This window comes from Denticeps clupeoides, chromosome 15 (genome assembly GCF_900700375.1).
Source record: "Denticeps clupeoides chromosome 15, fDenClu1.1, whole genome shotgun sequence".
NCBI classification, from domain to species: Eukaryota; Metazoa; Chordata; class Actinopteri; order Clupeiformes; family Denticipitidae; genus Denticeps; species Denticeps clupeoides.
This window is the reverse complement of record NC_041721.1, coordinates 3,435,108-3,447,638: the sequence shown is the minus strand read 5'-3', so window position 1 is coordinate 3,447,638 and position 12,531 is coordinate 3,435,108. Positions and strand designations below refer to the sequence as shown.

The 12,531-nt window shown below is 44.6% G+C and overlaps 1 protein-coding gene across 5 annotated transcripts; it reads left to right on the top strand.

Moving 5' to 3' along the window:
* The first annotated feature begins 637 nt into the window (after nt 1–637).
* LOC114764380 (aryl hydrocarbon receptor nuclear translocator-like protein 2) lies at nt 638–12,335 on the top strand. Of its 5 annotated transcripts, none has more exons than XM_028953988.1 (17): nt 638–1,265; nt 4,586–4,703; nt 4,794–4,832; nt 4,947–4,988; nt 5,095–5,252; nt 6,473–6,552; nt 7,093–7,185; nt 7,626–7,719; nt 7,832–7,939; nt 8,041–8,269; nt 8,548–8,654; nt 8,732–8,882; nt 8,961–9,019; nt 9,198–9,303; nt 9,982–10,069; nt 10,162–10,267; nt 10,803–12,335. In XM_028953988.1, the coding sequence occupies exons 1-17, from the start codon at nt 1,226–1,228 to the stop codon at nt 10,934–10,936; spliced, it is 1,752 nt and encodes a 583-aa protein (XP_028809821.1). In that variant the 5' UTR covers nt 638–1,225; the 3' UTR covers nt 10,937–12,335. The 5 variants fall into 5 exon arrangements, 4 of the variants coding, with proteins under 4 accessions (XP_028809821.1, XP_028809820.1, XP_028809819.1 ...); XM_028953987.1 differs by having other exon boundaries at nt 7,626–7,758; nt 10,806–12,335; XM_028953986.1 differs by having other exon boundaries at nt 7,626–7,758.
* The last annotated feature ends 196 nt before the right edge of the window (nt 12,336–12,531 follow it).

Here is a 12,531-nt window from a genome sequence, read left to right as displayed (position 1 = left end):
TACGTGTTCTGCCACTGGGGGTGGCTGGTTTTCATTTTTCTTCATTTAAATTTTTTTTTTTCTCTGGCGTTAGATTAAATATTTGAAAAATAAAGGTTACTTAACAACCGTTATTCGAATACAGAACACAGTTTAGTTGCGTTATTTTTAGTGACGGCCGTGCTCAAATCCGGACCACTGGGCCGAGAAGCTCGGTGTAGATTTTCACCAGTTCTCTCACCCCCATGAAACATTCATTCCAGTAGTGACACGAAAGAGAGGGAAAATTATAGCATGTACTAGGCAACGAATGACCCGTTCGAATAAAGAGATTCGTTATGACTCCCGTTTAATTCGTTCATTTCTGCCATACGCAAGCATGCCAACAATGATAAATCGGACGCATTTTTTCTGTGGTCGTTGTATATTGACCGAAGCCGCGGTGAAAGGGGGTTCGCTGCCGCGGGCTGGCGGCCTTTGATCCGGGCTAATGGGCGTCACGTGACCCGCGCTTGGCGCGGTTATATAATTTATAGGTCAAACGGGCCGCACGTTTCGGCCGTGGCACGTGCGCCGCGCCGCCTTACGTAAAGCGCGGCGCGGCCGTCTCGGATTGCACGGCGCAGGTGAGGGAGAACGGGGGCGGGTGGTGGAGGATTCCCGTGGACGGTCCCAACGAAACGCTTCGGCGTGCTTTCGACGGAGCGAAATGAAACGCACAAGACGTTGTGACGTTGTCTCTATATGTTTAATTCCTTCTGGCTCTGGAACGGTGCGTTGCCAGATCAGTCGCCAGATATAAACCACCGCGTTTGCCAAAACGAGGGCAGTGGAGCATTGTTCCGAACGCACCATTTACCTTTAAATTTATAACCTTTTGATATTTTTGTCTTATATGTCCACCAAAAAAAGAAAAAAAAAACGTCAAAGCAATGTCGCTTATGATTGGCGCACCTGGCAACCGCGCACAGCTGATTTCAGTGAATGAAATCCATCTGCGGGGGGGGGGGGTCGCGTCACTCCTTCCGCGTTTCCCGGAGTTCGTAACACTCCTCCTGGCACGTTTACACTCCCCCACCCCGATCGCAAAAATAAACGCGGGGGATTAAAAAAAAAAATAAATAACGTTGTCGAATTATACAAGGGCCCCGAATTCCCCGCCTCTTCGCGCTGCCGCTCCCACCTCCAGCGGCTCCCAGGCCAGCCGCATGTGCTGCGGCTCGGGGACCCACACACCGGCGCTGCTATGTCGGCGGGGAGAACGCTGGACGCCGGGGAGAAGGAAGGTAACTCCGCCACCAGGGCCCGAGCTATAGTGTTTTAGTCATTTTTATTGTTATCATCATTATTATTATTTTACATTGAATATCGCCTCTACAGAAAAATCCCATAAAAGTTATTAATAACTACTCGCCGATCGATTTCATGTGCTATACTATTCTGGGTATTATATTATATATTTAAAGAAAGAGAAGACATGTTGGGAACTGTTGGTCAGTTCCTGCTGTGGGGTTGCCAGGTTTGCATGTTTTAATGGCCGAGTTTACAAACTCAGCAGCGTGTAAAGTTTTCCGTCTTCTCGGGAAAAATCAATATAGACAAAATTACGTGGAAATGAATGTAGAAAACCCATGGCATAAACACAGTTGTCACAGTTGTCGGCTGGTTTTCAAATAATAATATATATGATTACAGGATTTGCTCGAGCGGTCCTGTTAACCGTGAAACAGGCGTCGTGTTTTTTTATCAGTTCTGTCGTTGTGTCAATTAAGAAATATTTACACCTCGAGCTGATGTTATTCGACTGTGTGTGTGTGTGTGTGTGTGCGTGTGTGCGTGTTAATTGGGTTGGTTTTGCGGCCAAGACCTGGCAACCCGCGGTAGTAGCCTCGACTCTCGTGAGTTCCAGCAGAAATTAGGTCAGTAGTTCAGTAGAGCAATTTCACTCTCCAAGCTTCGCGGTGCGAAGTATTTTATAATAATAACAATAATAATAATAACAATGTATTTTCTGTAAGTCAAATATACCAAACGAGTAGCCTTTTGTTTTATGTTCTACTTTACTGTCCGAACTCAGTCCACAGACCACGCCGCCTTTTCACTGATTAAAATAAGATCAGGATCCCAAAGGGTTAAAGGATCCGAAAAATATACAAAAAAAAAGTTTTTTTTATTGTTATTATCATTGTATTTGATGTAGTCAATGCGTTACGAAATAAACTTTATAACTTTGAGAAATCCAGTGCTGTATAAGATATGTTCATACCTACGTTTAATGAGCGTTCATCACAGGCTATCGAGCACAGTCTGTGGCTTTAGAATGACTTGAAAAGCCGACGTGGCGTGTTGCTCTTTAAAGTGAAATAAGTAAAAGCAGCCCGGAACGTGACTGGTTGCATAAGATGTAGGTCAGACAAGCAGCTGCCGAAGTTCTGGCGTTTAAACGTGATCGAGGCGCTCACACGACGTTCTAAAAAAAAAAAAAAAAAAATCCCCAAATAACAAGGTCACGTTCGCACGACTTTTTTTTTATTTTTTTTATTGCTCAACACTAGTAGTTAGTAGCAATAACATAGTTATTGCTCAACAGTTAGGACTTAAGTCCCAGCAGATACCCCCCAACGTTCGCCGAGGGCCTGGCCCGGGATTCGTAATGAAATTCACCTTCTTATCCTTGCAAGGATCTTAAATTTCTTCTGAAAGCACCGGGGAGCCAAGACATGGATTACACTATCTCTCCCATGGTGACACTGTCCTTCATGCAGCTCCAACTCACCTAGTCCCTGAGGGACACTCAGAGGTCTCTCGTTCAGTTGTATGCCGGCCAGGGAATTGGGTTTGAAAACCGTAACATCCCGTAATATTTCAACAAAATCTGCCAGTGTGTGATTGTACCTTCATCATGGGGACCTCAGTGGCACCTTGGCGGTTTGGGACTTGAACCCGCTTGAACCTTACGATTATGGGGCCACTTCGTTACCCGCTAGGGAGACATGGTGGTGGCTTTAATATTATTATTATTATTTTAAATATCAGATTTTCTTCATTTTAATAAGTGTGCATATCACAGCGCTGACTAATATGTTCAATTAGGGTCGAACTGTATATATTGGTACTACATGTGTAGTTGGTAGTTGCTTCGAACAGGATAATTATTTATTTCTTGGCATGGATTAAGCACACGCAGGCGAACCCGGACCATGTTCGGTGACAGTCCCCCAGACCTGGTGTCCTGGTGACCGTCCACTCGCACCTCTCCAAGTGAAATGTTCGTGCGGGGAACGCGGATCATGTTTGCGCACGGGCAGAATGTGAATAAAACCAATTGTCTTAATAGCCCAGGTCCCTGCTGGGAAACCCTGTGGATGTTACATTCATTTACATTATCGCCGTTTACCAGACGCCCTTATCCAGTGCTACTTACAATCAGTACTGACTGGGACAGTCCCCCTGGAGACACTCAGGGTTAAGCATCCTTCTCAGGGACACGATGGTAGTAAGTGGGGTTTGAACCGGTGCCCAGGCTGCGTGCTAACAGCTGGCCTTTGGTAACTATTAATAGTGGGGGGCCGTAAGAACACACCCAGCATCGGCAGGAGAGGGCCGTGGGATCGTATTTATACTCCCTGCTAAACCCAACAAGCCTCATTTAGGTGGCGTCCCAGGGTTTCGTTTGAATCGAACCGTGAACATTTACAGCATTTATCAGACACCCTTATCCAGTAGTTACAGGGACAGTCCCCGTCCCCGGAGCAATTTAGGGTTAAGTGTCTTGCTCAGGGACACAATGGTAGTAAGTGGGATTTGAACCTGGGTTTTCTGGTTCACTTTCCCCAGGATGCGCCGTTGAGGTTTTACGCGAGCACTTTTTGAAAGAGCTGCACTATCTAGGTCATCACTGGGCGAGCGGCGGCGTGAAGCGTCCAGGTTTGGCTGAAGTGGCGCAGTTTAAAGCTGAATGGCAGGATGTGGGTCAGCGTTGCGGCGTTTATGTAAGGTGATCGCCCTGGTTGCTCTCACGTGCCGCGCACTCCGACGGGGGGGCGAGTCTGGCACAATCTCAAAGAAATACTTTCATCCGTGTTCTGAACGTGTAGACGAAAAAACTGGAATCTGATCTCAAGGCTCAAAAAAAAATATATATATATTTTATTTTTTTTACAAGTTGTGTTATTGCTTGTATGATGACTGTACAGGCCGATTAATATTACAAATATTTCTTATGAATGCATTAAGCAGGCATTTATGGTTCATTCACAGACCAAGCTGTTAGTTGAGAGAAGATGACCTTCATTAGTTCCACAAATGGGACATTTACATTTTAATAATTTTTTTTTTTTATCGAGTTTTGAGTTCACCGTATAATATAAGTGGAAACGTGTGGCCATTTCTGGGTCTGCCTGTGAACCGGGTCCGTGGAACGGGGACGTTGAAGAACCCTGCACGCTTCCTCCCAGGAACTGGGCTGTATTAAACCTTGTGTAATGGTTTATATCAAATGACTCCGTAAGCCAGTGCATTGGTGAAACAAAGGAGATTGAACCAGGTTTAAAAAAAAAAAAAAAAAAAAGCTGCAGTCATGCTTTTTGATTAACTTTCGTTTTAGGAGATGCCGAGGCCTTAGCTGGTGGCCACATCGCCACAGAAGATCCCCCAGGAGCCACGGTGCCTTCGACGTCCAGCAGCGAACTGCCACGGAAGAGGAAGGGCAAAGTCGGCAGCCCGTGAGTCAACAGAAGATTTTTTTTTAATGGTGATGCCATTTCTCCTGCTTCATTTGAAAAATGACCACTTGCACTGTGTATGTGCTGCAGGGAAGATGTGGACTCTGAAATGCAGGATGAAGTAGACAGGTAGGGTGTGTGTGTGTGTGTGTGTGTGTGTGTGTGTGTGTGTGTCAGTTTAACAAACTCAAACCTTTTTTTCTTTTTTTTTTTTTTTTTTTTTTTTCTTCCCCCCCTCTGAAGATCTGAAGGTGATGACCAGCAAGTGAAAATCAAATGCTTCAGGTATAAATTTTAAAACACACTACAGTCTTCCGGTAAGCACATATTTAGCAGCAAATGTAAAAAATTTATTTATTTATTTATTTATTTTTACAAATATTACTGATAGGGAACCACACAGCCGGATCGAAAAGCGTCGACGGGACAAGCTGAACAACCTGATTGAGGAGCTGTCCGTCATGATACCCGCCTGCAACCCCTTAACCCGGAAACTGGACAAGCTGACGGTGCTGAGGATGGCAGTGCAGCACCTGAAGACTCTTAAAGGTGCGGCGGTGTCTCCAAGATCTGCAGAACCCGGCACTCAACACATTTACTGTGAAGCGCTGTTAACATCACATGTACATTGTGGCTTCTGTGAGCTGATTTTGAATTTGGAATTTGAGTTTTGTTTGTCACATAGTGCAACAGAGTTCAGCTTGAAATGCAACAGATTTCTTTTTAGTAAAAATATAAGGCAATTAAGAAATGGACACTGAAAATACAAACGGGAATGCGTGTGTGTGTGTGTTTGTGTATGTACACACACAATACAGGCCAAAAGTTTGGACACACCTTCTCATTCAATGTGTTTTCTTTATTTTCATGACCATTTACGTTGGTAGATTCTCACTGAAGGCATCAAAACTATGAATGAACACACATGGAGTTATGTACTTAAAATAACTGAAAACATGTTTTATATTCTAGTTTATTCTAAATAGCCGCCCTTTGCTCTGATTTGAACACTCTTGGCATTCTCTCGATGAGCTTCAAGATGTCGCCACCTGAAATGGTTCTCCAACAGTCTTGAAGGAGTTCCCAGAGGTGTTTAGCACTTGTTGGTCCAGCTCACCCCAAACCATCTGGATTGGGTTCAGGTCCGGTGACTGTGGAGGTCAGGTCTCCACTTTTTGTTAAGTACAGAACTCCACATGTGTTCATTCATAGTTTTGATGCCTTCAGTGAGAATCTACCAACGTAAATGGTCATGAAAATAAAGAAAACACATTGAATGAAAGGTGCATCCAAACTTTTGGCCTGTACTGTGTGTGTGTGTGTGTGTGTATATATAAACAGGTCTCAGAATCCTTCCATAGAAATATGGAAAACAGCAGATTACACCTAGAATTCCGGCACCAACATGATGAGCAGCTGATTAGACAATCAGATCGATCAAACCTCCGTTAATGAGGGACTGGCCTGAGAACCACTGCTGTCCTATTTCACGGGTTCTCACTGCTCTTCTTAAGTTAAAGCATTACTGACATTTCATTGAAGAGTGGCTATAATCTTGTACTTGTTTAGCGTTTTTGTTCTTTTCTAGTTTCAACTAACAAAATTATCTTATAGAAGAATGACAAATCTCTGCTTTACAAATAATTGAGCAAAATATTGCTGTTTTACTTGGTTCATGGGACAAATTGATGTATTTGAGGTGAAAGATTATTTTGTAAGATTATCCGTCGCCTCAGCGAGTTATTCTTCCTCTTTCCCTCCTCGTGCAGGGCCCGCCAGCTCTTTTGCGGACACCAGTTACAGTCCTTCGTTTCTGCCAGAGGACGAGCTAGGGGATCTACTGCAGAAGGTAAATCACAGCGCCACGAACTGCGGGCCGCCAGCAGCTTTCACAGAAAGCTTTCCAGAAATACTTTTAAAAAGGAATGGAACCTCAATATTTGATTTACCCTATATTCAAAACTTCACATTGAGAAGTACTTCAAGTTTATATCCAAGGACATCGCTGAACGGGACAGATTTGCCGTTTGGTCCAATAGCAATGCAGAGCCTCTTTCCCACGTTTATTTTAATAGTAATAGTTTTAAATATTACAACAGCATTTTAGTCTTAATCACAGCTATTCTGGATTTTATGTTTATTGCGATTTTAAATCTTTGCAGTTTAATCAGTTTAGATGATTTTATTGAGGGCCCCATTTACATCTGTTAATTATGCAACACATTTTGGCCCCATCATGAATCTCATGATATTCCAATTGATGCCGATATGAATGTTCTTAATCACGGTTTTATATTTTATTAAGAAACCTTGGCTTGGGGTGTCCAGCTGAGTGCATTAAATACAGTTTGATGAGACTTGCTTCTTCTCGTGTCTCCTGGTTGTCCAGGCTGCAGATGGCTTTCTCTTTGTGGTGAGCTGTGACAGTGGAAAGATCATTTTTGCCTCTGAGTCTGTCTCCCAGATCCTCAGCTACAGCCGGGTGAGTGAGGATAAGCATGTTGAAGCTTGTTCAAAATGCAGGTTTGCTCCAGATAACTGATGGTTCCCTTAGGTTTTTGGGATTAGTAGGACTTACAATAAAACACAAGAAAAATCATACTTGCGCAATCATATGACTACTACGATGCGTCATATAAACATTGGACAAACATTATTACTTTTTTTACTTTTGTTTCAGGATTGACTAGTGCTGCTGTTCTTGCCGCCATCTTGTTTTCTTTGTTTTGTGTGTAATGCTTATCTGACCACTAGAGGGCAAAGCAGACATCAGGTTTAAATTGAACAGAAAAAATATTATGGTAAAGGGAAGCCAAAATGTAATGTCCCCATGAGGGCGCACGATCTCAGGAGGCTCAGGAGGCATGATGCAGGTTTTACAGGTTCCCGAGGGTTTGAAGGTTTGTCCTTTTGGTTTTGCAGGTCGACCTGGTGAGCCAGAGCCTGTTCGATTACATCCACCCCAAAGACATCAGCAAGGTCAAGGAGCAACTGTCTGCTTCTGAGCTCTTCCCCCGTGAGCAGCTCAGCAAGTCTAGAAGTGGTGAAATGAAACGTGTGTGTTTGCCGTGCAGCATTGCATGAAGGCGTCTGGGCCGTTTTTATTGAGGCGGAGGATGTCTCTGCAGGTGGAAGCCACATCTGCAAGGGAGCCAGACGCTCCTTCTTCTGCAGAATGAAGCATCGGGGAGGGTCGAAGACTGAAGAGAAGCCACCGCCCTCCTCCAAGAAGAAAGGTAGCGCAAAGTGTGAATAAAAGTGCAATGAAATACACATTATTTCATAATGATGGACAAGTGACGACTGCATGGCTGTTCCTCGTGGCACCTCCTCTCAGAGTCTCAGCGGTACCGCACCGTGCACTACACTGGCTACATGCGGAGCTGGCCCACCAGTCAGCTGGACGCCGAGGACGAGCAGGACGACTCGCCTCTCACCTGCCTGGTGGCCGTGGGCCGCGTCCACAACCACTCTGTCCAGCAGTTGCCAGGCGAGGTCAAGATCAAGCCCGCAGAGTTTGTCACCCGCTATGCCATTGATGGCAAGTTCACCTATGTGGACCAAAGGTAGATGTTTATCCATAAATTCATAAAATATATTTATTTATTTTTAACTCTAGCATCACCTAGTGGCTGAAATAGCGATTGCGTTTTCCAAAAAATACATGTAGCTGCTCCCCCCTACCTACCACAAAAGCAGTTCCGTGTTGATGTTGTGCTTGGACAAGGCAATTGGAGGCACCATGAGGGCATTTAAACATAAATATATCTGTACACGTACTTTAGTCGACGGATTGAGTTTGGATGGGTTGTCGCGTGCTAACATCTTCTTGCACTCCACGGAGGGCCACAACTGTTCTAGGGTATTTACCGCAGGAGCTCTTGGGGGCATCTTGTTACGAGTATTTTCACCAGGAGGACTTGGCGCACCTGGCTGAGCGACACCATAAAGGTAAATTTTTAAAAACATTTGAATGGGGTATGATTATGTTCAACGCTCAACAGAAGTCCACATTTGGCCTTTTGCAGTTCTGCGCAGCAAAGAAAAGATCGAGACCAACTGCTACAGGTTCAAGACTAAACAAGGGTCCTATATTACACTCCAAAGCCAGTGGTTCTGTTTTATGAACCCATGGAGCAAAGAGGTGGAGTTCATCGTCTCGACCAACACTGTTTTTTCGTGAGTATCAGCCTCCATTAGAGCAGATAATTAACTCTTAAATGATATCTGGAGACAAACTGTTGCCTCCTCACACAGAGGACACGAAGAGACAGGGGGCAGATCCGATCCGCCGAGCGTTCCCAGGACAACAGAAGGTAAGGAAAACCTGAGGAAGCCAAAGCAGGGCCCGGTTCAGTTCAACAGCTCGTTCCACGTGTCCAGGCCTCATGGGTATGTTCAGGACGTTCTCGCTCCGTCATTCTGCCCAGTGCTGGGCGCCGGGTCGGCTCTCACAGCGCCCGTGCCCTGTCTGTCTCTGTTCCCGTCCTACAGACGAGGTGAAGCACACCCTTCCCATCATCCCTGGCATCAGCAGCTCTGCAGGCACCATGATCTATGCTGGCAGCATTGGGACCCAGATCGCTAATGACTTCAACAGGTAGTAGCACCGCCCCAAATAACCCCAAAAATCACTGTTGCTAGGTATATGATTGAGTGTCTCTTTGGGTAAGAATGGAAGGATTTAAGGGTTGGAATGTGGCTGTACGTTAATTGTACAGTTTGCAGAGAAATAATGGTGATGTGTTGGATAGTCAGGTTTTTTGCAGGTTGCACCAGTAGAGGGAGCCCCTGTACCACAGTTCCAATGTCACTGATTTACATTTACAGCATTTATCAGAAACCCTTATCCAGAGCGACTTACAATCAGTAGTTACAGGGACAGTCCCCCCCTGGAGACACTCAGAGTTAAGTGTCTTGCTCAGGGACACAATGGTAGTAAGTGGGATTTGAACCTGGGTCTTCTGGTTCATAGGCGAGTGTGTTAACCACTAGGCTACTACCACCCTAGGTAGTAGGATTTAAAATGAACAAATCTTTTAAATTAAGTTATATTGTAATATGCACTCTAAAAGTATTGTTTTTTTTAAAACCTTGTCTGTATTCTAAATACAGTAACATGGATGCAGAATACAGACACTTCAGTTTTAAACTCTTAACTATGTGCATTCATCCTGACCCTTTTTAATGTATCATGCAAAAGTGTGTGTGTGTGTGTGTGTGTATATATATATACACACACACACACACATACATATACTGGTTTTATTTGTGTCAGGATACACTCTCCTCCTGGTGGGAATGCCAGTCCTTTCACCGCGTTGCAGGAGAAATCTCCCTCGGCGCCCCCGCGGCCGCTCAGCACTGTATGTACAGCCCACCGGTCGCTCTTCTCTCTCTCTCCACGGATCACGTCCACAGATGACGGCCACGCTTCGTATTTTTTTTCCCCCCACAGCTGCCAAGCGTGGAAGCATTGGACCAAGAGCAGCCCAGTACGTCCGGCGCAGCCACTGGGGTGGAGGCTGGGCTGATGCCGTTCCCTGGAGATGAAGCGCTCACGGGTACAGGACTTTCTTTTTTTCCTTTTATGGAATAATGTTAAGTAGATAGAAATATTTGTATGGTTCTTCATACTGGCGCAGTGCTGACCTTATTCATGGCTGCTCACTAAGGGTGTTGTGTGCTGTGCAGCACAATGACAAAACAGTCACTTTCACATGTAGAGCAGATGTTGAGCAGGGAATGGAATTTGCATATATTATCTTCAAATAAATGTTTCATTGCAGAGTTGGCAAATATGCAACTGAATTAATGGATTTGCTCTAAAATTGGCCCACTCTAAAAATGTAACCTTCTAGGTGGATGTCATAATGCAAATTTACATTTACAGTATTTATCAGACGCCCTTATCCAGAGCGACTTAGTCAGTAGTTACAGGGACAGTTTAGGGTCTTGCTCAGGGACACACTGGTAGTAAGTGGGATTTGAGTGTGTTACCCACTAGGCTTCTACCACCCCAAATTATTCCGTATGAATGGAATATATTTGTGCAATCCATTTATCTCTTGTCTATTTTTTGGCATTTTGTCTCCTCAGCAGATGGCTCTCAGCTGGAGATCGGTCCAGGGAGTCTGAACAATGATGAGGTGGCCCTCCTCATGAGCTTCCTAGAGACAGACGGCAACCTCGGTGATGTGGTGGACTTTGACAGCTTGCACTGGTCCCTGTGACAGAGGAGGAAACGGAAACAGCCTGACGCTGATCCAAAACCTCAATCCGAGAACAAGGCCGCTCTGTGACAGACAATTCTACTAGCAACACTACGTTCATCTCCTGACCTGAGATTAACCCTGCAGATCTCCATGGAAGCTGTGATCCAGTTATGAATGCTGATGCAGCGACTTGATACTTCAGTTTTAGACGTTTTCCCCTTGCATCAACCATTACAGCGGAACACGCAGAACCTGACAAGAACTTGGTCAAACTGGTCACAAACATGGAGATATGAAACTGCAAAACAGTCCTCCAAACCTGTGCTTAATTATGGCCATGTCGCAGTGTTCACTGCCATAAATAGTCATTTTAGTAACTTATTGTATTTTACTGATGGTAATTTAGCTTGTGCCTGGAACAGGGTTATTACATGTTTGGGGGGGAGGGGGAAGGAAAATGCCTAATCGGGCGCGGAAGCCAACGGAACCAAGAGAACCACAAGTCTCTGTTTGACACGTGCCTTTGGACACAGGAACTTGAAGTTGTTTTTTTTGTGTTCTGGTGTCTTTCAAGATTAAAGCGGGGGTGGGGAAAAAAAGTGAACAACATTGGTACAGTTGTGCATGACGCCAGAAAGAGAGGAGGGTCACCTCAATACCAAATATTGTACAAAAACGGTCAGTGCCACATTCTGCTTATTTCTTCTTTTACCGTATTACAGTTGTAGTTGTGATGGACTTTTGTAGCAGGCGTGTGAGCATTAAGAAGATGAGTCATAAGATCCAGACGTTGGCGTAAATTTCCCAGATTACGCAATGCACGTTGTGGCATCCGTTTCTTAGAATGCCCCCGGATAATGTTAAAACTATGTACTATTTTACTAGGGCTGTCAATCAACCAAAACCACACGTTTTGCAATGAGTTGATATGGATTAATTGCGATTTAATTGTTACGAATGTGGTGATTTCATGTGCAGCTAAACTGAATTGTGGGTTGGTCACTCACAAAGTGAAACAAGGTTGAAATTTTCAAGCGTGGAGACTTTACAAGTGGCAGCCAATCGGTCGCATTTATACAAATTACATTAAAGCAAACGGCAGCCATTCAGTCAGGGTTAAGTGGCTATGTTGGTTTCCTCTCCTGTGCTCCCTGCATGGCCACCACCAACCAAGTCGAGTGTTGAAGACATGTATTTGTGAGTATGTACAATGGGGGAAAGTACGTGGTAACTTGAAAAATCAGCAGTGTTTGAAATGAATATGGTACAGAGATATGGTGTAGGAATACCATAGCTGTGATAGGCCGAATAATAAAAAAAAAAAAAAACATTGTATGGGCTTTAAATAATTTAAATAATTATTTCACATTTTATTGTCATGAAATAAGTATGTTATCCCTACCACCCAGCAAGAATTCTGGCCCTCACAGACCAGCTAGCAGCTCTCCTGTCCTCATTACCTGACTCAACCTCAATCAGACTCTAAGTGAAGTGATTGTCACTTGTGATGCACTTTGTCCTCTGCATTTAACCCATTAGCCTTGGTGAGCAGTGGGCAGCCATGACAGGCACCCGGGGAGCAGTGTGTGGGGACGGTGCTTTGCTCAGTGGCA

Coding starts and splice junctions, on each gene's coding strand:
- LOC114764380 (XM_028953986.1), top strand. CDS start 1,226: ATGTCGGCGGGGAGAACGCTGGACGCCGGGGAGAAGGAAG. Junction 4,704..4,793: donor AAGGGCAAAGTCGGCAGCCC/GTGAGTCAACAG, acceptor TATGTGCTGCAG/GGAAGATGTGGACTCTGAAA. Junction 8,655..8,731: donor GGCTGAGCGACACCATAAAG/GTAAATTTTTAA, acceptor GGCCTTTTGCAG/TTCTGCGCAGCAAAGAAAAG.